The sequence below is a fragment of the Alexandromys fortis genome, unplaced genomic scaffold (assembly GCF_014885135.2).
Source record: "Alexandromys fortis isolate MF-2015 unplaced genomic scaffold, M_Fortis_MF-2015_v1.1 scaffold_219, whole genome shotgun sequence".
Classification (NCBI taxonomy): domain Eukaryota; kingdom Metazoa; phylum Chordata; class Mammalia; order Rodentia; family Cricetidae; genus Alexandromys; species Alexandromys fortis.
Genome location: NW_026068092.1, coordinates 1,517,041 through 1,540,413, shown reverse-complemented (window position 1 = coordinate 1,540,413; position 23,373 = coordinate 1,517,041). Strand labels below are relative to the sequence as shown.

At 52.7% G+C, this 23,373-nt stretch overlaps 2 protein-coding genes across 8 annotated transcripts; one reads left to right on the top strand and one right to left on the bottom strand.

The window, feature by feature from the left end:
- The first annotated feature begins 144 nt into the window (after window positions 1-144).
- On the top strand, window positions 145-18,645 carry Lztr1 (leucine zipper like post translational regulator 1). Of its 4 annotated transcripts, none has more exons than XM_050122908.1 (21): window positions 449-995; window positions 1,356-1,418; window positions 4,405-4,461; window positions 7,736-7,815; window positions 8,176-8,284; window positions 9,551-9,634; window positions 10,446-10,503; window positions 11,370-11,509; window positions 12,362-12,563; window positions 12,816-12,971; window positions 13,303-13,413; window positions 14,062-14,154; window positions 14,282-14,377; window positions 14,462-14,624; window positions 14,852-15,021; window positions 15,142-15,298; window positions 15,970-16,096; window positions 16,188-16,337; window positions 16,785-16,890; window positions 16,968-17,048; window positions 17,231-18,645. In XM_050122908.1, the coding sequence occupies exons 1-21, from the start codon at window positions 796-798 to the stop codon at window positions 17,345-17,347; spliced, it is 2,520 nt and encodes an 839-aa protein (XP_049978865.1). In that variant the 5' UTR covers window positions 449-795; the 3' UTR covers window positions 17,348-18,645. The 4 variants fall into 4 exon arrangements, with proteins under 4 accessions (XP_049978867.1, XP_049978865.1, XP_049978864.1 ...); XM_050122907.1 differs by having other exon boundaries at window positions 452-995; window positions 14,459-14,624; XM_050122909.1 differs by lacking the exon at window positions 449-995 and adding an exon at window positions 1,011-1,098 and having other exon boundaries at window positions 14,459-14,624.
- Window positions 18,646-19,214: 569 nt separating this feature from the next.
- Thap7 (THAP domain containing 7) lies at window positions 19,215-22,368 on the bottom strand. Of its 4 annotated transcripts, XM_050122911.1 has the most exons (5): window positions 22,240-22,368; window positions 21,997-22,076; window positions 21,457-21,612; window positions 20,053-20,193; window positions 19,215-19,851 (listed from the first exon to the last, which is right to left on the bottom strand). In XM_050122911.1, exons 2-5 carry the CDS (start codon window positions 22,074-22,076, stop codon window positions 19,302-19,304), a joined length of 927 nt encoding a protein of 308 aa, XP_049978868.1. In that variant the 5' UTR covers window positions 22,240-22,368; the 3' UTR covers window positions 19,215-19,301. The 4 variants fall into 4 exon arrangements, with proteins under 4 accessions (XP_049978868.1, XP_049978869.1, XP_049978870.1 ...); XM_050122912.1 differs by lacking the exon at window positions 22,240-22,368 and having other exon boundaries at window positions 21,896-22,028; XM_050122913.1 differs by lacking the exon at window positions 22,240-22,368 and having other exon boundaries at window positions 21,902-22,000.
- Between the last annotated feature and the right edge of the window lie 1,005 nt (window positions 22,369-23,373).

Here is a 23,373-nt window from a genome sequence, read left to right as displayed (position 1 = left end):
TCTTTTGTACAGCTAGGACAGCCATTGTGAAGCTGCTCATGACTTCACTTTTATTATTTTACATTTATAAGCGCTTACCATAGAAAGAAAAAAAATACAACCAAGTTGAAATTAGAAAACCAATTAGCTTTTGCCTGAACTTTCTGAATCCTCATTTCAAAGGTGAAGGAACAATTCAACTGGCATTAAACTACATGTTAAAATACGCGGTTCGTGATGTGGCCAAGTGCGGGGCTTGCCCATCAGGTCCTGGGTCAAATGGAGAAATAGATGAAGCTCTTGCTCCTAAACAGGAACGGAGATCCTAGAGGTTCTCTGCCACCAAGAGTCCCGGGCAATAATAACGCCAAGGGGAAAGGGGAGCACTGAAGGCCAGATTTGGGGGGTGCAAACAGAAGGTGGACGGTGGAGCCGCCTGCAAGCCGGAAACCTCATTTTGGAGTTCCGGGGGTGGTAGCTTCCGGGCGATGGCAAAGTCCAACTACAAGGCATGCTCTGGCCAGAGCGCGTTTCCCGAAAGGGAAAATCCAAGCCGATTCTTGGTCACAAATGCTTTCAGAATGTGAAGTGCTCACGGTATAATAACGTGAAGGGCCCCGCCGCAGAACCCCTGACAGCTTGCAGTGCGCAGGAAAGCGCAAAGCTTGTCGGGAAGGCGGGCCTAGCTAGGTGCAAGCTGGCCGGACGTGCTACAGCGTCGGCGCAGAGCTCTTCGGGAAATGTGGTCTCTCGGCGAGGCCCGGGCGGTGGCCGTGAGCCCTGCAACCTGGGGAGCTCATCCGGCCTGAACCGGGGATGGCTGCGCCCGGAGGCTCGGGGGGCCCGATCGGAGCCGGGGCCCTGGTCGGAGGGGTGCGCTCCAAAGTGGCTCCGAGCGTGGACTTTGACCACAGCTGCTCAGATAGTGTCGAGTACCTGACGCTCAACTTTGGACCCTTCGAAACAGTGCATCGCTGGCGACGCCTCCCACCCTGCGACGAATTCGTGGGCGCCCGGTACGACAGTGTGCAGGGGATCCTGAAGGCACTGGGAATGGGGACGAGAGCTGAGGAGGTCCCAGGATGGGCTCTGGGGCGAGAACCCGTGTGATGTCCTGGGGTCAGTAGTGACCCTAGGCAGAGCAACCAGACCTATTTGTTGTGTTTCTAAGGGTCCAATTTGGGTCCCCGAGCAGAGGTATAGGTGGGAGTTTGAAGAGTCCTTGGTATGTCAGACGTCCCTGCTCTCTGATGAAATTGAAGGATCTCTGTAGATCTTGGCATTTGAGAGGCTTTTACCCAAACTTATGTGGCAGTCACCATGGGTGTCAGCCAAGAGAGTCCCGGTCCCACCACCCTTCACCTCTTTCTTTCTAGGCGTAGCAAGCACACAGTCGTGGCTTATAAGGATGCCATCTATGTGTTTGGCGGAGACAACGGGTGAGTTTGCCTGTTTTGATGGGAGTGATGGCAGGGGACGGGCGATGACGGTGAGACGGACTGTTGTCTGAGAATGGGAGCCATGTCCTGAGAGCCTCTATTTCCCTATCTGTGAGGTACCTTGTACCTGGTTCCCAAGTTACGGTGAGGAAGATCCTGCCCTTAGAGCCTTCTCACTCCGGCAATCAAATGTCAGCGCATGCTCAGTACATGGAGCTATACTTGTTTTGACTCTATAGCCTATATCACCCTGAGTGGCACTTTTCTTCTTTCTCTATACTTTCTTCTGAGTTTTGCCCACTTGCTTGCTTTGTAACAAAAAGTATGGAGAACATGTTTGTTGTTGGTTTTACATCTATTTCTGTGGGGGTGCATATGGAGATCAGACCACAACATGCAGGAGTTGTCTCAGATTGCGAGCCTTGGTGGCAAGTGCCATCTCTTGCTGAGCCCTCTCACTGCCTCCAAAATCAGTTTTATTGATGCTGTGCATGTCTCACTTCTGGTGATTTCCCTGTGTTGCTTTAACTTCCTGGAAAATAATCTTCCTTGAAATGACCTGCAGTTCTGGTGAGCGTCTCCATGCACACAGACTTCTTAGTTAAGCTGCGGTTTGTCGCGGGTAGTGTGGTGCAGGTGTATGGGTTCACACAGGTCCATGAAATGAAGACTCAGAGACACTTTGAGGATGAACTTAACCTTTGCAGCTGTAGGGGACCCAGGCTCTGTGGACTGAACCCTTCCCTCAGCTCTTCAGCATTTTTATTTTCCCTATAATTAAACGTCAGCTAGTAGATTTCCATATGCTCAAAACAACCTGAATGAACCTTCCAAAAATACAATGCCAAGTGCAAATACCTGATTCATGAGGTACCACGGTTTTCAGGGTTGCCCCCTAACCAAGTTTTGCATAGGCTTTGTATCAGTGGGAAACTCTCAGACAAGATTCACATAGGGTAACAAAGTTTATCTGTAATACAAAGGATGGCTTAGGGCTGCATGCTAATTCCAGAGCTAGGCCTGGTGTGGCCTAATGGGGGTTATGGCTAGCGGTGATTGTGCCAGGCTGGCAGGAATTGCTGCCACAGAGATTATATGTTTGCAGGCCCAGAACCTGGCCGAAAGCCCAGGAAGGGGACTCTTGGTCAGGGAGCCTACCTGGGGTAGCTGATCTAGAGCAGGTGAGATATTCAGGTCTCTATTAGAGCATGCACACTTGGCCGTGGTCCTCTGGCATTTATCTTATATCCATGCCCTCTTTTTCAAGAGCAGCTGGGGATACATTTACAACTGCTGTCAGTCAGAGCATCTTCCTCTCAGCTCACTGCCCTGTGATGTCCTGGTACCTCCCTGTGTAAAATCGAGTTCTCCCAGGAGTGAATGAGGCCTACTGCACTCTTGTGTTTTCCTGATTCTCAGCCGGCCCTCTGGCTGTCTTGCATTTGGATTGTTCGAAACACCCTGCTGTCCAGCCTTTTGCCATGTTGTTCCTTCCCAGACACGCTTCTCGCTTCCCTTCTAATCTTCCTATGGATGAGGCCTTTCTGGCCTCACTTGCATCTTACCAGCTCCATCTGCCCCCACCACACCCCCCACAGCCTGCAAGTGTTGGTGCCGAGCTGTTTCCTCTGCCAAGACAGGGCATCTTTCTCCTCGCCTCGCTGTACCAGTGCCCAGATGTTCCAGTCAGCGTTTACTGAGTTAAAAGATGAGCCTTAGTAAGAATTCCTCATACCAAAAAGACCAGTGTCCAACATAAGGTGGACGGTGGTAACTCAGGATCGCTGTCCTTAGCGTTTTCTGGAGCAGGTAGACAATTGTGTGGTGATAGCGGTAGTGGTTTCGGTATGCAGTAGTTAGAGAAAGCTGAATTATGCATCTATTTGACTGTGACTTAAGATAAAGCGGGGCAGCCTCCGTTCAACAGTGGAAGGAAGAGTTCCTACAGGGCAGTAGCACCTTTGCACACTGAAAGGTAGGAGCAGGGAAAGCTGGGGCTGGGGCCTGGTCAGCTAGGTTAGAGTTCTTCAGAGCTTCAGCAGGGGCCTCATCATGCACACCCAGGAAGACTGCAGTCTCCAGTTTTGCGGGCAAACTGTTAGGTTTGGGGATTATCTGATCCTTAATGCTTGAGTTTATGAGGCATTTGGCCCCAGTAACTGCTCTGGTTTGCCCTGGCCTTTGGGGGCCCAGTATAGGAACTCAGTTCAAAACAGTGACCTCCCATCATTTTAACAAGCACCACAAAGTTTAAGTAGGAGTTAAATGAAGGAGGGCATGATACCAGCTTCTAAGCTTTGCCCTCCTAGCTGTTCAGCCATGCTTCTTCTCCCATAAAATGAAGTCAGGGAGAGTATCCACCTGGCCCAGACTGAGCGAGACGGGATGCTCTGTGAAGGCCTGGTCTGACGGGACTGCTTGAGGGCCGTTGACTCACTTTTCTTCTTCCATCTTAATAAGAGTTGGTAACGGTGATGCAGGCTGACCCGGAGGACACTGGGTTCATCTTAGTTCCGGTGATGCAGGCTGACCCGGAGGACAGTGGGTTCATTTTAATGCAGTTGTTATGGCAGGTGGCAGGAAGGTGGGAAAGCATGCAGTCTCCACTGATGTTTAAGCCAGCATCTCATCGTAGTGCAGCCTCGGAAGGGTTAAATGTAGGAGTAGTTCTGAGGGCTGGAGAGAGGGTGAGTGACAACTCCAGCTTCTGGGCCAGCTCCTGCTCTCCTCTCAGTGGGCTGCTGGTGGGGGATCAGGCTGGCCCTGCCAGTGTAGGAGCCCTAGCTGCCTGTATCACTAGTTACCAATTTTGTTCTTTGGACATTGGTGGTTGTCTGAGTCTGGACAAGTCTGGAGGTCAGTGAGCCAGGCCCTTCTTGTTGTCTCCAACCCTGGGTGCACACCCTTGCCCATCTCTAAGATCCTGGTGAGGTAACACCTTCACAGGGTAGCCTGGCTCCTGCCACCTTCTCTCTCTGCCTTTCAGAAAGACGATGCTCAACGATCTCCTGCGGTTCGATGTGAAGGACTGCTCCTGGTGCAGGTGGGTAGTCTCTGAGCTGCAGGGCTCGCCTGTCCTTCTGGAAAGCGGCAACACTGTGCCGCCTTCACTGGCAAATAGAGTCAGCTCATCGTGGAGGGCCGGAGGGAAATAGAACAGAGGAGAACCTTAGATGGCGTTCCTCCTTCTCACGGCTTTCTGTGAGAATGATTATCCTAAATGCTGTGAACTAAGGGGTCTGTCTGGTGGCAATTAGACTCTGATCTGAGAGAGAGCTTCAGTCACCAGAATTTCTCCTGGGCCAGGAGCCGCTGTGGGATCTCAGAGAGGGCACGGGCAGGCCTCAGCTAATAAGTTTTCTCAGAGTGCCACCTCCAGGCTGCCGGCAGGGCCTCCTGTCCCACCCCTGTTTCTTAGGGCTAGTTGCCTGTCAGTGGATCCCACACAAGCATTGAACAGCACGCAAACCCTGTGAACCACAATCTCAGCTGTGTGCCCTTGCAACGCACTACCTGCCCTCTTGGGGTGCCATATACTGTGTTTCCTGCAGCAGCCCGTGTCTGAGGGGAGACACAGACCTGAGACTCAGGGTTTACTGGACTTGTCAGCTCCAGCATCTGCTCACACAGGAGCACAGTGTCACGCAGCCCCTTCTGGTTGTGTTCTGTGGTCTGCAGCAGCCTTCTGGGATGGGGTCTGTTTTGGAAGAGGAGGACGCAGAGCTCTGGAGGTCTTGTGACTGCCCTGGACACCCAGCCAGGCAGGGCAGCTCCACTTGCCGTCATGCACCATCTTAGGGTTTCTATTGTGCTGAAACACTACGACCAAAAGCGACTTGGGGAGGAAAGTGTTAATCTCAGCTCACGTGTTCATGTCACAGTCCATCACTGAAGGGAGTCAGGGCAGGAACTCCAGGCAGGTGTCTGGAGTCAGGAGCTGAAGCAGAAGCCATGGAAGAATGCTGCTTACCGGCCTGCTCCTCTTGGCTTGCTTAGCCGGCTTTCTTATACCACCCAGGACCTGCCCAGGGGCGGTACCGCCTAAAATGAGCTGGGGCCTCCCACATCACTGCAGGCTTGCTTACAGCCTGATATTATAGAGCCATCTTCTCAACTGTGTTTCCCTATTCCCAGATAACTAGCTTGTGTCAGGTTAGCAAAACCAACAAAGCCCCACCACCAGCTAGGACCCCGCCCCCTGCCTGGTCCCCGGGTAGCAATGGCATAGCAGCAGGGATTGTTCTCATGCTTGATCTTAATACAGCTGCTGCCAATTCTTTTATTTCGTTTTTCTGTGCTGGATGTAAAATCTAGGCACTGGTATATGTCAGGCAAGCACTTTAGCCTTTTCTTAAAGACAGGGTCTCGTGTATATCCCGGCTGGCCTCACACTTGCTCTGCAGGGAAGGATGACCCTGACCGCTTGTGCTCTTCCATCTGCACCTGAGTGCTGGGATTACAGATATTTGCTCCCATGCCTGGTTGATGCAACATTGGGCACTGAACTCAGAGCTTGGCCTAGGCAGGCTGAGGAGGCTTAGTGCAGGCAAGGCAAGCCCAACTTGATGAACTAAACTCCAGTTCCAGATCCAGTCTTCAACTAATTTAAAAATTTTCCTTGGCCAGCCAGATGGCTCAGCAGATAAAGCCCTACCTGCTGGGCAAGCCTGGTGAGCTGAGTTCAATCCTCAGAGTCAAGTAAAAATGGAGAGAACTGCTCCACACAGCTGCCCCTCACCTCCTTATCCACACAGCTGCCCCTCACCTCCTCATCCACACAGCTGCCCCTCACCTCCTCATGTGCCCTGTGGTACTCATTCACACACCTATAGGCATACACACACACACACACAGAGAGAGAGAGAGAGAAACAAAAATGAAAATCACTTTGAAGCCTCTGTGACTGTTAATCAAACGCTTAAGCCAGGCGAACATGGTGGCATACACCTGTGATACCAGCACTCAGGAGGCTGAGGCAGAAGATCATAAATCAAGGACAGCATGAGTTCAGGACCCCCAGCTCAAAAATTAAAAAAAATCTAGGGATGTAGCTCAGCTCAGTGTTCGCGGTGCACTTAGCACAAATTCCAGGTCCATTACCCAACACTGTAAAAGATTGACATAGAGCCAGGTGTAGTGGTGGCAGACAATTCCATCTAGACTTTGGGAGGCAAGCAGGCAAATCTGAGACCAGTCTTTGTAACATAGCAAGACCCTCTCAAAAAACAAGCAGAAGTAAATTGCTAAGGCTGAGCGTAGCAGTGCACGCCCATAATCCCAGGATCTTGAGACCAGGATCAAGTCAAGTTCTATTGCTTACTTGAAAAAGCAAATTGTAAACTATCCTCTAAATGATTAGATAGATAGATAGATAGATAGATAGATAGATAGATAGATAGATAGATAGACAGACAGATAGATAAAGTTCCCCCCAGCCAGGCATCACAGGTGCCTCACACATTTAATCCTAGCACATGGCAGATATCTGTGAACTGAGGCCAGTCTGGTCTATACAGTGACTTCTAGGCCAGCCAAGATTACACAGTAAGACGCTGCTTAAAGGGAAAAGACGTCAGAGATGGTGGCTTTTTAATCCCAGCACTCAGGAGGCAGGGGCAGACAGATCTGTCTGAGGCCAGCCTGGTCTACAGAGCAAGTTCCGGGACAGCCAAAGCTACAGGCGGATCTGTCTGAGGCCAGCCTGGTCTACAGAGCGAGTTTCAGGAGAGCCAGAGCTACCTCTGAAACCCTGTCTCGGGGAAAAAAACTTCTGAGAGCCTCTTGGAGGTTTGGAAATGTGTGGAGCAAAGGCCTTCCCCCAGGCAGGATGTGCAAGAGTTTAATGCCTGCTACTTTAGCTTTCTCCTGGTTACTGATGTTTTTAGGGGTTCTATGAGAGAAACGGTACCTTAGAAATACAGTAGTAGAGCAAGGCTGATGCCCTGGCATCCATCCCTTCTCTCATCTCTTTGAGCAACCGAGTGAAAGATCGCTTGAACCATAAATTAGAGGCCAGCTTAGGCACTAAAGTGAGAACCTGTCTGCAGGAATTAAATTACTGTAGTCATGGTGATGCCTCTCTAATTCCCGTATTCGGGGGACTGAGGTTGGAGGATGACCAATTTAAGGCCAGCTTAGACTACACAGCACCCTGAGTTACATGCCAGCCGGGGCTACTTACAACAACACCGTAACCTGGAAAGAAAAGAAGGGAGGACAGGTAGAAGAGAGGGAGGGGGAAGGGAGAAAGGAAAACAAAGTATGGAGGTATCAGTGCCTGACTGACCCCTCACTGACCTCACCCTGTGCCTCTCCAGAGCCTTTACCACTGGCACCCCACCAGCTCCCCGTTACCACCACTCAGCTGTCGTCTATGGGAGCAGCATGTTCGTCTTTGGTAAGCAGCCTCTTACCCTCCTGCACCCACAGACTTCTAGCTCCTGCCTCCTCCACCCTACAGGAGGCTCTCTGAGCTCTGGTGGGCAGGTGTTAGCCACTGCCTTTGTCCACTGGAGTGCCCTGAACCTCTGGCTTGAGAGGACTGATTTCCCTAATGTTCTGAGCTCATGGGAATGGGGATGTCCTCTCTGACGGCTAGGGCAAGAAACATCTGTTTGCTCATTCTGCGTCCCCAGGGCTCATGCAGGGGCGTTTGGGTGGGCAGATGGAGCTAGGGGTTTGTACGTGTTAGCTAGGGCTCCACATTTAAATAAATGGTACCTCAGTTCTAACCTTTACTTCCATTCTCTTCACCCAGGGGGCTATACTGGAGATATTTATTCCAATTCTAACTTGAAAAATAAAAATGACCTCTTTGAATATAAGTTTGCAACTGGCCAATGGACAGAGTGGAAAATTGAAGGGAGGTAAGCAGTTTCGCTGGGAACTTTCACAGTAAGAGAATGGCTTTCTGCCTGGGATGTGCCTCCTGCCACATTTCAGACAGGGAGCCCATGGGTGGGAGACTTAACTGCTTGATTTTCATCACTGCTGAGTCCCGGGGGGCAGGACTAGACAGGGTGTCTGCAGCAGGCCGGAAGCCAGTCACTGCCCCAGCCTGCGCCCAGGCATACATCCCCTTCTTTCTCAGGACCCAGGGGGGCTGTTTTGGGAGTGAGGGGGGCTGTTTTGGGAGTACACCCTTCAGTATTTTCATAGCACCTAGGGAGGTGCTGGGCCTGTGTGGACCACAGAATTTCTTTTGTTTTTATTTTTTTCTTAGCACTGGGGATGGAACCCAAGGCCTTTTTCATACTAGGCAATTTCTTTATCATTGAGCCATATTCCAAGGCCTATATCTGATTTCTCCCCACTCCATCTTTGACACAGGATCTCGTGTAGGCTAGGCTAGCTTTGAACCTACAGTGTATAGCTGAGGATGACCTTAAACATCTGATCCTACTGCCTCCAGCCCCTGACTGGACTGCACCATGCTTGGTTTCGTGTGTGTTGGGAATCATGCCCAGGGCTCTGGTATGCTAGGAAAGCAGCCCACAAACTGAGCCACATCCCTGCCCCTTCGGAGGGTTCTTTTGGTTTTGCCTTTGTGTGTTTTCTGCTGTTTGTTTTAAGTCAGAGTGTCACACAGTCCCACTGACCCTAGGCTTGCCATGTAGCTGAGACTGGTCTTGAACTTCTGATCCTCCTCCTTTCATCCCTAGTATCAGGACTTACAGATATGTACCGTCATGCCCAGTTTCACCATCTGAATTTTTATGCATCTGCTGCCTCTTGTGCTATTGTTTGCTTCCGGTGCCCTAGCACCACCCTCTGAGCCCCAGTGTCAGGCAGATGTGGTCCTAGCTGCTGAACACACAGAGCCCTGTGCTTCAGCCTTTCTAATGACCTTTCCTCATTAAAGAAAAAATTATATATATGTACATACACACACATATAAAATAACCCCCACACACACACCAAATATTTTGCTGGCATGTATATCTGTACCCATTCATGCCTGGTTCCTGAAGAGACCCAAAAGCATCAGACCCCCTGCAACTGGAATTACAGGGGGATGGTTGTGAGCTGCCATGTGGATGCTGGGAATTGAACCTGTGTCTCCTGGAGAACGAGTTCTCTTCAGTGTTGAGCCTTTTCTCCATCCCCTCCTCGTTGGTTTCTTTATGTTCTAGGTTGCCGGTTGCCAGGTCAGCCCATGGGGCCACAGTGTACAGTGACAAGCTCTGGATCTTTGCTGGCTATGATGGCAATGCCAGGTAGGCAAGCGGCTGCCCATGTACCCTACTTCCGTATGTCCTCAGGGGCAGAATAAGCCCTCTTGGCACCTGAGTACTCAGGCTGGGGTAAGTTACCCTGGTGGGTTTTGAGTTTCTCAGGAGAGGAGTGTGGAGGGAGGGCTTGTCTGTGATCCCTGGATTTCTTCAGATGAGGAGATTTGGAGCTACAGGGGCCTGGAGGCTAGAAGCATCTCAGCTTAGGTCCAGCCCTGGGTTCCTCCCCATGTTACAGTTTTCTCTTTTTATTTATTGTGTTATGTTTTGTTTTGTTTTGTTTTAAGACAAGGTCTCTGTGTAGCCCTGGCTGTCCCGGAACGCTGGCTTTCAACTCTGAGCTCTTCCTGCTCCTGCTGCCCGAGTGCTGGGGTTAAAGGTGTGGCCTCCACACCAGGCTTCCTCCTTGGTTTAGAAAAGTTGTTGTATTTATCTGATAGCCGAATAGTGCGTGCCCATTCTAAACTTGCTCATTGCAGAGACCAGTAATGGCATCGTGCAGCAGTAGGCTTTATGGGATACATCGTCTTTTTCCTGCCTCAGGTGCCTGTCTCATACCCCAGATGTTATATGTAAATCCACTTCTGTCCTGGCTGGTCAGAGAGTCAGCAGGAAGTGAGAGCTGCTAGGGGCTGGGTGCAGGGATTTGACATAGCATCTTCTTCCCAGAAGTTCCTGTTTCTTTAAGAAAGATGGCACGGTTGTCTCCTGACACAGGGCAAGTGGTTCTTCCCTGGAGCTATCCCTCCAGCCAGGCTCAGGACCAAAGGATCCTATCTCCTCTGTCCTCATGCAGGTTGAACGACATGTGGACAATTGGCCTCCAAGACCGAGAGCTCACATGCTGGGAGGAGGTGAGGGGTGCAGGGAGCATGATGCCAGTGGGAAGTCGGGGGGCATGGGGGGGGCAGGTTGCAGCATCAAGAGGTGGGGGTAAAGGAAGCTGGTGTATGAGTGAGAGGTGCTAAGGTGGCATATGGCAGATTACCTTCTTCCCTTTACCAAGGCTCGCCTCTTCCTTTCCTTGACCCTCCCCCAGCCCAACTCCAGTATTAAGCAAAGACTCCAAGTGAGTTGAGGATATAGTATAGTTGGTAATGTAGCATGCATGAAGCCCTGGGTTTGATCAGTAGACCCATGTAATCTGGGTGTGGAGATACATGCCTGTAATCCTGGCATTGGGAAGTGGGTCAGAAATTCAGGGTGATTCTCAGCTATGGAGTGAGTTTGGGGTTAGCCTGGGCCACATAGCGAGTTTTAGGTTAGCCAGAGCTGCACAGAGAGACCCTGTCTCCAAAATGAATGAATGAATCATCAAGTAATAAAAGGCTTTGGAGTGGAGGCCTTGGTAGCACAGCATGCACACATCCCCGGCTTTGATCCCTAGAAGCCAAGGTGGAGTCAGAGGAAGGAGAAAGCTCTGAGTCCAGCATGGGCAGAGTGCCACATGTGACAGATGTGACGTCTTCCAGGCCACCCTTGTGTGAACACAGCAGGGCAACCTTTTGTCATTGCTTTTCCCTGGACCTTTATTTCTCTTGTAGAAACTGCATCTTTAGTTCCAAATGAACCTCCCGATTTTAGCCTCAGCTGATCAGAATTGGGTCTGTGTGTGTGGGTGTGAAGAGGCTGGAAACTACCTCCGTTTACTCACTTCCAAGTGTAGGACAGTGCAGCTCCAGGGCTGTGAGGCCCTGGCTGAGCTGTGCCCCTACTGCAGGTGGCCCAGAGTGGGGAGATCCCCCCGTCCTGCTGCAACTTCCCTGTGGCTGTGTGCCGGGATAAGATGTTCGTGTTCTCAGGGCAGAGTGGAGCCAAGATAACCAACAACCTCTTCCAGTTCGAATTCAAGGACAAGACGTGAGTTTCCTGGGTTTTGAGGGACATGAATAATGCTCGTTCCTGTGTCTGGCACCTGTTGTGATCTCTCCTGTTCCCACACAGAGCAGAGCATACAGCCTGGAGTATGAGCGTTTGACACCCTCATAGGCCCCTGGGCTATTGCTGTAGCTCAGCAAGATATGGCCTGAGTCAGAAGGATCCCCCTTGCCCTGTGTATCTTGCTCATTGGCACTGCTAACAAATGTCGTTAGCATTAATCCCATGGGATAAGCAGGGTAAAGTAGGCTGTCTACTTCCTTTGGCTGCTGGCTAGCCTTAGCCCCCTGTGGTGGGGCTAGCCTCTGGCACTGGAAGTAGTAGAGAAAAAGGAATAGGGCTTTGGAGGGGACTCAAAAGCTTCTAGAAATCTAGGTGGAAGGAATCTTGTTGAGTACGGGGGCAGCCGTGGAATGAGCCTGCATCTGTTTTGGTTCTTCAGCTAACTTAGCAGAAAAGGGGATTTGTTGTCAAGTCCCAGGAGCCCCTGGAGGACCCTTAGTGCCAGGGCAGGCATCTCCCAGGTGGGGACTCTACTGTTAGGGCAGTGAGCAGGACAGTCGGGACAACACAAGTCTGTACAGCCCTGTCATTGCTGTCTGCTCTATGGTGGCGGGAGGAGAGGGAGCTTGGGTAGGGCCCCATGTTGGGTTGCATGGAGCTGAGCAGGGCCAATGCCTGAGCTAAATAGGTCAAGGGATGCTGGACCCATAGGCCTGTGATTTCCCCTTAGACCATGCACTGGCACTACAAGGACTTTAGGGGAACCTCATAGGAGGCCCTTCTGTGGGGAGTGTGTGAGAGATCAGTGTCGGTTCATGGTCATGGCCCCAGGTGGACACGCATCCCTACTGAGCACCTGCTCCGGGGCTCCCCACCCCCGCCACAGCGGCGCTATGGACACACCATGGTGGCCTTTGACCGCCATCTCTATGTGTTTGGGGGTGCAGCGGACAATACACTGCCCAATGAGCTGCACTGCTATGATGTGGACTTCCAGACCTGGGAGGTTGTCCAGCCCAGCTCTGACAGCGAGGTGAGTTCTGACCTGGATTCCCTTGGTCCCATATAGTCAAGAAGAGCAGCCTAAGAGCTCTCAAGGCCTGTAGTCCTATGTTCTTCAGGGCTCCATGCCTGCGTCCCGTCGGTCGCACTGTGCTGCAGACCTCTGGGAAGCACCCTGGCCAGCCTCACAGCCTCACCCGATGTCTGGTCCCTCCTCTGGAGCCCATAGCGAGCCCTGGAAGGGATGGTGGCTTGTTACCTTCCTGCGTATGTTTTCCTCAAGGTTGGTGGGGCCGAGGTGCCTGAGCGAGCTTCCTCTTCTGAGGAGGCATCAATCCTAACCTCAGAGGAGCGGAGCAGCTTTAAAAAGTCCAGAGATGTGTTTGGCTTAGACTTTGGCACCACTTCCTCCAAGCAGCCTGTGCACCTGGCATCAGAGGTGAGTGTCAGGGCGTTTATTAACATTCCATTCCTCTCTGATGCAGGAACTCTCAGAGGGTAGAGCAGGGCTCCTGGAAGAGCAGCATGTGGCTCTTACCCTCCGGCTTTACCCTTCAGTCAGTGTGACACAGTGCCCCAAATCTGCTGTTAACCCGGGGTTCTGCACAACCTACCCTGCCCTCTGCCCCACCCCAGCATCCCTCTGCACCCGCAAGGGACTGGGATCTTTGGCCTCTCCTCTTTCATGGCCACATAGATCCGTGACACTGGCTTGGCCACAGCAGGTTCGCTGTTGGCCCCATCCCATTGCTTGTCTACTTGCTCCTCAGCTGCCCAGCGGGAGGCTCTTCCATGCAGCCGCTGTCATCTCTGATGCCATGTACATCTTTGGGGGCACGGTGGACAACAACATTCGCAGTGGGGAAATGTACAGGTTCCAGGTGTGTGGCTAGTGGGCCTGTGAGGCCTGCTGGGTAGGTGGGTCCCAGGGAGGCAACTGAGGCCAGTGGGTGAGACTAGGGCCGTGCAAGGGTGCCTGTTGATAGCTAAGCCTGTGGGTTGATGGTATCTCTGAGTAGTCTGGTGGAGAGGGCTGGGGATGCTGTCGGTCCAGATAGGCAGAGATGATGCTAGAAGGAAGGGGCCTTAATGCAGACTGAGGCAAGCAGAGCCTCAGCTACAGAGAAGCGTTACCAGGGGAGCACACAGAACCAGCAAAGGAGTGGGCAAGCTGGGCTCTGTGCTGGGGCCTCCAGGGAAATCAGCCTAGGGAAAGCTGTAGGGAGCCAGCCTTCCCAAACCTGGAGGAACAGGTTGTTAGTATAGGGTCCCCTGGCATAGTGGAGGCATGGATGAATCTGTTTCAGTGGTGGGTCCGGGGAGATGGGGTTGCTGGAGTACCTGGGTCCAGGTTTTTAGAAATGATGCAGCCTGCCTAAAGCCTGGGAGTCTACATCAAGGAAATAACAGTGGACCTTGGAGGCTTTAGTCGTGGCCCAGGCACTACAGCCCTCACCTGACCCTGAGGGTCATGGCTGGCTGGTCTCAGGATAGCCTTTGTTGCTTGCTCACTGAGTCTCCTTCTGCAGTTCTCTTGCTACCCTAAGTGCACACTGCATGAAGACTATGGGCGCCTTTGGGAGGGCCGCCAGTTCTGTGATGTGGAGTTTGTGCTTGGTGAGGTAGGTGACTGACCTATACCAGCCTCACCTATAGCTGCTGAGTAGAGCTTTGTCCTGGCCTGATGGCATCTGTCCCCGGGGCAGGGGTCCTGTGCTTTCACCCACATACTATTCATCCTTTATGCAGAAGGAAGAGTGCGTGCAGGGCCATGTTGCCATCGTCACTGCACGGAGCCGCTGGCTTCGTAGGAAGATCTTGCAGGCTCGAGAGTGGCTGGCCCAGGTAAGGTCTTCCTTATCCCCCATGACTGGGAAGCTTTGGCCACTGTTTACTAGAATGCCCTGAGCTCCCTTTTCCCCACAGAAGCTGGAGGAGGATGGGGCTCTAGCTCCCAGGGAAGCCCCTGGTTCAGCTGTGGGCAGGGCACGGCCGCCCCTGTTACGTGTGGCCATTCGTGAGGCCGAGGCCCGGCCATTCGAGGTGCTCATGCAGTTTCTCTACACAGACAAGATCAAGTACCCACGGAAAGGTCCGCTTCGGGTATGGGTGGTGCGGACCAGGGTGGGGAATGTGGAGAGGCAGAGGTGGTACTGAGAGGGCTGTTACAGATGTGCCTGCGGCACAAGCCATACTCAGCTGGCATGTAGTCCAGCTGCCATCTTGCAGCCCTGACCCTCTTATGCATGGAGGGAGCCCTGGGCCCTTTTCTAGGCCCTCCTTTCCTGAGGCTCTAGGCTCAGGGGCTTTTTGGCACAGGCCATGTAGAGGACGTGCTGCTCATCATGGATGTCTACAAGTTGGCGCTCAGCTTCCAGCTGTGTCGCCTTGAGCAGCTGTGCCGGCAGTACATCGAGGCCTCTGTGGATCTGCAAAACGTGCTGGTTGTGTGTGAGAGCGCAGCCAGGCTCCAGCTGGGCCAGCTCAAGGTACAAGCCAGGCCTTCCTGGCTGGGGTGGGGTGTGTCCCCTTGCTCCTCACTGCAAACTCTGCTGCCCAGCCTGGGCCTTGACCTGATTCCAATTGCTTGCTGTGCCTGTCTGTCCCAGGAGCACTGCCTGAACTTCATAGTGAAGGAATCCCACTTCAATCAGGTGATCATGATGAAGGAGTTCGAGCGCCTCTCGTCCCCACTGATTGTAGAGATTGTGAGGCGGAAGCAGCAGCCACCCCCTCGAGCCCCCTCGGATCAACCTGTGGACATTGGTAGGGAACTGGTGACAAAAGCCTTAACTACCTGCCAGGCCCTTGGGGTAAGGGTGGCTCTGTGGCCCACCAGGTGGACCCACAGTCATAAAAGCAGGGAGGGACAGAAGCAGGCCTTTCTCAAAAGTATTCATAGTGGCTTTCAACAGCAAGCTGTGTACCAGTGAGCCTGGGGACCACGAAACCCACTCCTCAGAGTGCCCTGTGCCTTCTCTGGTTGGCTGGTCAGATCTGATGTCAAGTGAGCAAGGCAGCTGCAGCTACCTATTGTCTAGCACTTCTTGTCCTACCTGGTGGGGAAGATTGATAGCACCTTCACTTCCCCAGCTCTCTTTGGGGCTTGTACTAGCCCCTGCCACTGGCATGAGGGTCCAAAAGATAGGCCAGGAGGGGAGTCCAGCATGAGACTGGGAGCTGGGCATAGAGGGCACATCGTGGAAGATCGGGTATCCGTGCAGCATCCCTGAGGGCCAGAACAAGGACTTGCGGTTTCCAGGTGTCCTGAGGGCCAAGGGAAGGAAAAGACTGGTACTCCTGACTTGGGGAAACTCTGAGCAGAGCAGCGACATGGTCACTGTGGAAAGGTGGTGTTTATTCGTCCAGAAAACAAAGGTGGCCTCTTCGTTCAGGGTGGAAGTGGGAATCTTCTAAGGTCCTTCCACACCCCCTAGGCACATCTTTGATCCAGGACATGAAGGCATACTTGGAGGGGGCAGGCTCAGAGTTCTGTGACATCACACTACTGCTAGATGGCCACCCACGACCAGCCCACAAAGCCATCCTAGCTGCCCGGTCCAGGTATGTTGAGGGTGTTTGAGGGAGGGCAGGGCAGGGCAGGGTCTCGATGCTTTCTTCTCCTAAGAGTTGGGATCTACCTCCTCGTTTGCAGCTACTTTGAGGCCATGTTCCGTTCATTCATGCCGGAGGATGGGCAGGTGAACATCTCTATCGGGGAGATGGTGCCTAGCAGACAGGCCTTTGAGTCCATGCTACGTTACATCTACTATGGCGAGGTCAACATGCCCCCTGAGGACTCACTGCATCCTTTATCTGCTGGTGCTCCTGGGTCATGTTTGGTTCCTGTTGCTCTGCTGGCTGGGTGATCTTGGCCTGACACCTAATTCTAGAGTGTGCAGTGCTAGGCCTGCTGGACAGTGATTCCTTGTGCTCTCTGTCAGTAGTGTTTGAACCTGAGGTGCAAGGATACCTGATGGGGCCAGCGAGGGCGTGGAGGAGTTCTGTGGGTGTGCATGTGGGAATGAGAGGATTCAGGTTTTCTTTGGGTCTTGACTGGGGCCTTTGAGCCTGAAATGGTTCAGAACCAGTTTAGAGAACAAGCCAGCTGAGGCACAAACTGGAGCTCTGGCTTCTGAGGTCTGTGTAGTTCTGGCAGTACCCTCCCAAATAGGACAAGAGATGTGGCAGGATGGGTGAACACAAGTGAATACGTGTCCTTTGACTTGGCAGCTCCTTAACTTGTGCCCAGCTACCTGTTTGCAGCCCCCTACTACTATGGCTTCTACAACAACAGACTGCAGGCGTACTGCAAGCAGAACCTGGAGATGAACGTAACAGTGCAGAATGTGCTACAGGTAGTGCTTGGTACCTCTGGGCCACACCTCTGCCCATGGGTGAGCTGGGCTGGGCCTCATGGTTCCTGCCGTTGCAGATTCTGGAGGCGGCTGACAAGACGCAGGCATTGGACATGAAGCGGCACTGCTTGCACATCATTGTGCACCAGTTCACCAAGGTCAGGCTCCGGCCCCAGTGCTCTAGGTCCCAGCCCTCCCCAGCAGGCCCAGACACCTCTTGGCCATTGCCCACCGTCCTCAGACAGCCAAGCCCTGAGCAGGCTGGACCCCAAGAGGACTCAGCTGCCCACCCTGGTCCTCCTGGGAGTCTGATTTCATCTAGTTTTGGTCATCTGTGCAGGTCTCTAAGCTTCCCACTCTGCGGTTGTTGAGCCAGCAGCTGCTGCTGGACATCATTGACTCCCTGGCCTCCCACATCTCTGACAAGCAGTGTGCAGAGCTGGGTGCTGACATCTGAGGATCTTTGAGAGGATTCTACCTGTTTGGAGAGTGATGACCCTCAACCGATTGGCCACATCTCCACCTACAGAGTGATTCCACCTGTGGTTCCCAGCTTGTACAAGGCACCAAGGTGTACTGAATTCCTAGAGGGCATGCTTCATTTTGGACACAGGCCCCACAGGGAATGGCAAATGAAGCAGACACCCTTTCCAGCTGGCACCTCTCCCAAGATGACCAGACTCAGGGATACCACTCAGTGGTAGAAAGATGACAGAAGTGTGGCTTTGTGTTCCCCATGGGTGTGCTGTGGATCCAGGCATGGAGTCCTATTGTCAGGGTGAGGGCTTGGCAAGTTACTCTAGCAACAGGCTATATTCCACTCCTTACCCACAACTTGAGAATGGGGACCAGTGACAGTGGTCTGATCCTAGATATGAACTTTGGAAGGTTTTCCTCCCAGTCCACAGGGCAGCAAGTGTAGCTCAGCCTCCCAGAGGCTGCATATTCCAGCTCACCCAGAGTGCATATCTGGGCCAGAGAAGTCAGCAGATGCTCCTGTGTGTCTTCTGTCACTGACATGCCTCCTTTAAAGCTGGGGCAATGCTACATACACACTTGGCTGGCATGGTGGCTACCTTTGGTCTGCCTCCTAAAGCACAGGACAGTTCTGTAGCTTAGCTTAGGAGATTCCCCAGATGTGGGTTTAGCACATCTTGCCTGTTCTACCTATGTCAACATGGTGTCAGTCATAAGGAAGAGAAAACTGCATATTGAGGTATCTCCTCAGAGACCTAGACTGTCTGGGGGCATCCATCCATGCTGCCTGACATCAAGACATGAAAGCCTACATCCCAATACAGCCCAGTAGGAAGCCACAACTTACTTTGGAGAAATGCTTGGGTCTTCCTGGCCTTAGAACACAGAACAAAGTTCCCTCCTATGCTCCATTAACCCCATACTGTGGGGCTCCAGGAAGAAAAGTGCCCTGGGTGGCAGTCCCATACAGCTAGGAAGTGGCCTGGTTATAAGATAAGGTACTAGGCACAAGCTGGGGCTGGTAGCTGAGCTCAAGCAGCAGTAGTGAAGGGGAGTGGAAGGTGCCAGCCCACAGTGGGTGGCCAGACAGGTTGGGTGAGTCTGTTGTGCTGTGTCAGAGCCACTCCCCCAAGGTGGTGATCGGATCCAAGCCTCTTTTGAGGGGAACACCTGACAACTTTGGTCTACAAATCTTGCTTCATGCTGACCCCTGTAAATTAACTGGACCTTCAATTGTCTCCTCTACATAGGATACAAATAAACATATTCACCCAGGAATCCATAAAGAAAACTTTTTGACAACCTTGTGTACAAACTCAGCCGGAAACTCAACTGTGCTTGAGCTATGTGGCCAAGGAGCAGTAGGGAAAGGCCATGTGCTTGGTGTTTACCATGGACAAAGCTATAGTAAGAAGCCTATGTTCCCAAGATCTAAAAGACTTAACATTTCCCTAAGTGTGGCCTTCAGCCTGACAAGTGTAGTACCCTACGTTGCTTTTGAGTCTTCCTAAATGTGGCCAGGAGCGGACAGAAGCTTCCTTCACATGAGAACCAAGTCTGACATTTTGCATGATGGCACATGCCTATCATTCTATTCAGAAGGTCTAAGAAGGAGGATTAGGAGTTCAAGCTTCAATGATACCAGCCTGATTCAAAAAAAGGACTGGGAGGGGGGCAGAGCTGAACCAGAGGAGCTGGCTTACCTAGAAAGTAACTAAATAAGCAGAGGGACTGCAGACAAAGATTCCCCATGGCCAAGAGGTTACCTGCCAGGGACTGAACCCTTTGGGGCTTTGGCCACTGTCTGGGTAGGAGGCTAGCACCCCCAGCTGAACCAGACTGCACGGTCTCTTTCTAGCATCCACTTTATTGTGACTTCTGGCCAGCCTGGTAGATGCAGTTCCAATCAAGTGTCTCTAAGCCGTAGTGCATCCTCATGCCATGCTGTTGCTCAGCTGCATAGCAAAGTCCTGTACATGGTCCTTCAGGGTTTGGCGGGCATCTGCCTGTGCCCGCTTCTCTCGTGCCCGTTCCTGCTGCAGCTTGGTCAGTCGAAGCCTAAGCCGCTGCTCCCGCCGTTTGCAGGCTTGCAGCTGGCGCTGGGCCTTGTCCAGAGCATCAAGAGCGGCTTCAGCTCTCCTCTTCCAGAGCAGGGCACTCCCCACTTGGTAGCTGTGCTCATTCTGGATGTAGGCTCCAGCAGGTGGCGGCAGCCGTAACATGTAAGCAGATGGGGAGATAGGCCGAGGCTCAAGAGGGGAGGGGTGCTGCTCTGGTGAAGGCTGGGCACTACAGCCTGCTTCATCTGCTTGGGCACCCAGAGGGCCCAGAAGATCTGAGAAGGGGCTGTTAAGGCCAGGTTCCAGCCTCACAGCTGGGGATGCAGGCAGAGTGGCAGGTGCTGAGGCTTCTTCCACGGGGAAGCAGATGATGTTAGCAGGAATTGGGGAAAACGGAGTTGTGGGTCCTTGACCTTCAGAGCAGCTGGAGGGGAGACAGAAAGAAACTGACTAGCCAACTGAGGGCATGCCAGGCCCCTCTCATGTACCCATGTAGACTCCCTAACACCTTAGCCCCTTCACTGGGTTTAGGCAGCAAGACCGCTGTTTAGTGAAGATGCTGGCAATTGCAGTCCAGTCCCTCAGCCCTGGGGGGGAGGGTGGGGCATCCCCCTCCTGCACATACCGCTTCCTGCATCGCCGGAGCCGGCTGACATCAGGCAGGCCAGGTGGATAACCATGCCCCTTGGTCTTGGTTGTTCGACGTAACTTGGAGAAAGATTCAAATATGGTGGGGACTGCCCCTTCCTTCAGCCTGTGATACCCACTGTGGGGAAAAGCAGCCCAGATGAGCTGGAGAAAAAGGGCTGCCACTTCCCCTGGGGTCCCAACATAGGCCCCTAGCACTAGGGCTGAGGCTCTGAGGCACACTGCCAATAAATCTGAAGAATGCCATGCTCAGTGAAGTCAAACTAGTCTTCCGGAGACGAGTGCAAAACCTCCACCCAGAGCCGGAAGAAGCAGGTGCTGAATACCTTTTCTCTTTTGTGTGGAGATCAGAGGCCTTCCTCAATTATTCTCCACCTTTGTAAAGATTTCCTTTTTCTCCTTAAAACCACTTTGTTTAGATGTGGGGTGTTTTGCCATGCCTGTGACTGTTCGCCATGTGAAGTCAGGAAAGAGCACTGGGTCCCCTGAGCTAGAGTTTACTGTGTGAGCCACCGTGTGGGTGATGGCAAATGAGCCCAGGTTGTCTGGAAGAAGTCAGTGCTCTTTGGTTTTTGAGACCGGGTTTCTCTGTGTACTCTGGAGCCTGTCCTGGAACTAGCTCTTGTAGACCAGGCTGGTCTCGAACTCACAAAAATCCACTGCCTCTGCCTCCCGAGTGCTGGGATTAAAGGTGTGCGCCACCACTGCCTGGCTTGACGCCAGCGGTCTTAACCTCTGAGCCACCTAGCCAGCCCTATTTATCTTAGGAGTATGAATGTTTTGCTGCGTGTATGTATGTGTACCACCTGTGCCCTCACAAGGAGGAAGGCAAGGGATCCCTTGGAGCTGGAATTGAACTCTGGTCCTATGAAGAGTAACAAGTGCTCTAAACTGTTAAGCCATCTCTCCTGAACACCCACTTTATTTTTTCATTTACTTAAATTGACTTGTTTTTAATACAGTCTCTCCTTGAACATAGGGCTCGATAACTTAATCTAGACTAGCGAGCTGCTCAGTGAGCCCAGGGAACCTTTTTGGTTTTGTCTTCTCCAGGCCTGGGATTAAAAAACAGGCAACCACACGTGGCTTTTTATTTGGGTATTGAATTTGAATTCAAGTCCTCCCGCTTGCATACCAAGTCTACCAACGGGTCTATTTCACCAACTGGGAAAGACGTTTTCTCTGATGCCACTGACACAGTGATCCTGGGGCCATGCTCTTCTGTACAGAATTGGGAAGGCACAGCACCCTTGGCAACAGGTCTGTCTGAGCATGCGAGCCAGTTATTCACGGACCTCACCAGGGCATAGAGCTGCCCCGCTTAACCCACTGCTCTGATGCCTCACAACCCATTCTAGCGTTGGCTGGCAGTAAGACCCACCTGATTCCCACCAGCTCAAAGCAGTTTTCCTCGAAGTGTTTGGAGCAGAAGTAGATGTATTCAGAGGCCGGGTCCCACAGGCCCTGGCCGCTGGGGTCCAGCCGCTGACAGTTGGCCAGCCACAAGCCGCGCCTGGGATTGTCTTTCTTGGGAAGTCTGCAGAGCCACAAAACCGTGAGCACCAGGATGCTGCAGCCTGCGATAAGGATGCCCAAGCTCCCCAGGCAAGACTGGCAGACCTCCCCACGGCCCTTTCCGATTACCACCCGCTAAGGGGAAACTGAGGACGAGAGGAGGAACGGGGCCTGCTCAGCATCACCTAGCAGGAAAGAGCCACAGCTCCAAGTCCAAGGTAAGTAAGCGTCCAGTCCCTTTTCTGTTGGACTCGAGATCACTCGACCGCCCCTTTCACCCTCCCGCTCACAAGTTCAAGCCTCACTTCGACCTCAGGAAGGCGCCGTCTCCTGCGCGGCCTAAAGTGCCGCAACACCAGCGCCTGCGCATGTGAGCCCTCGCGTGCCACTACGCACGCGCGCTGACCTGTGGAAGGAGATGCCGCGGTTGCGAGTCTCACGCGTATCCCGAGTGCAGCAGCCGGCGGCGGAGCAGTGTCGCGGCATCTGGGGAAGGGGCGGGCACTGAGTCGTGGGCGGCAGTCGGGGGAGGACTGCCTTCACGCCCAGCCGCCACTCCTTCCAGAGGGCCTGAGCCTGCCGGCTCCCCCGCAGCCCGACCTCGGCCCAGAACCGTCCTAACTCATAGACTCCCGTCAGCGGTACTCACGGTCTTGCCATTGCGGCGCCGCCAAAGTCTCGCGATGGGTGGGTCAATGCGGAAGTTGGTAGCGTAGGGACTCCGTAGCCGGCGGCGACTGCCCTCAATGGGCGGGACCGGAAGAGATCCTGGCGGGAAGACCACCGGATGTTGTGGGAGTACGGAAAGATCGTTGCTCCCGAGATGCTTGAGGTTCCAGGAGCGGCTGTTCCGAGTGCTCGTTTGCTCTGTTTGTTTCCAAGGTAACTGCTGAGCACTCGCCTTCGGGCGAAGCAGCCCGGGTGCGGTCTGTAGTATGAAGTCCCTGAACTTCGTAAGCGGACACTCCGGTTGAAAAAGATCCACCCCCTGGGCTCTTGGCCTGAAAGAACTCCATCAAGGGCCAAAGGTGACTCGGCACTTGCTGCCAACCCTGAGGATCTGAGTTTTGATTCCCTGGACCCACATGGTACAGGAGAGAAGCAAAGCCCAGTAATTTTCCTCAGACCCTCACATATTGCACATGTGCATGCATACATATGCACAAGGTAAAATGTAAAGACAAAAAAAAAAAAAAGAGCTCTTAGGGTAACGGAATTAACTGCGTAAGCAGAGGGGCTGCCAGCACGCCCAAGAGATTGGATGCCTCGGGTCTGCGCCCGCTGGAATTTTACCACTATCTCAAGAGAATCCTGGCACTCCCAGCTGGGCCTGACAACAGGATCTCTTTCTGGCTTCTACTTTATTATGACATCTGGAAGTCCTAGTGGGTCCATTTTAGAGCAGGGTTCTTTAAATCAAGCCCAGTGCTCAGCACTTACTTACATACCATCCAGGAAGGAGGTCGAGAAGTGACCCGGTACAATGTGGGGACATAGGCTGGGTAGGCAGCTTAGGTCTCCCAGCTGGGGAGGAAAATTAATGAAGAGACTACCTGTGAGAACCTGACTTTCTATAGCGTGGGTGGAGCCCGAGCTGCACTCTGCTTCTCAGCCCTCTCACAAGGCAGGGTGAAACCACTTCCATGCTATTCATTCGCACGTGGTGTGAGGGACTTATTCTTCACTGTAAAATAACGTGTGTTGCCTGAATTCCCTTATCTACTTAGAAGCTTTAGCTGAGCACACAGACATAGCTATTAATGTCTTAGAGAAAACAAATGTA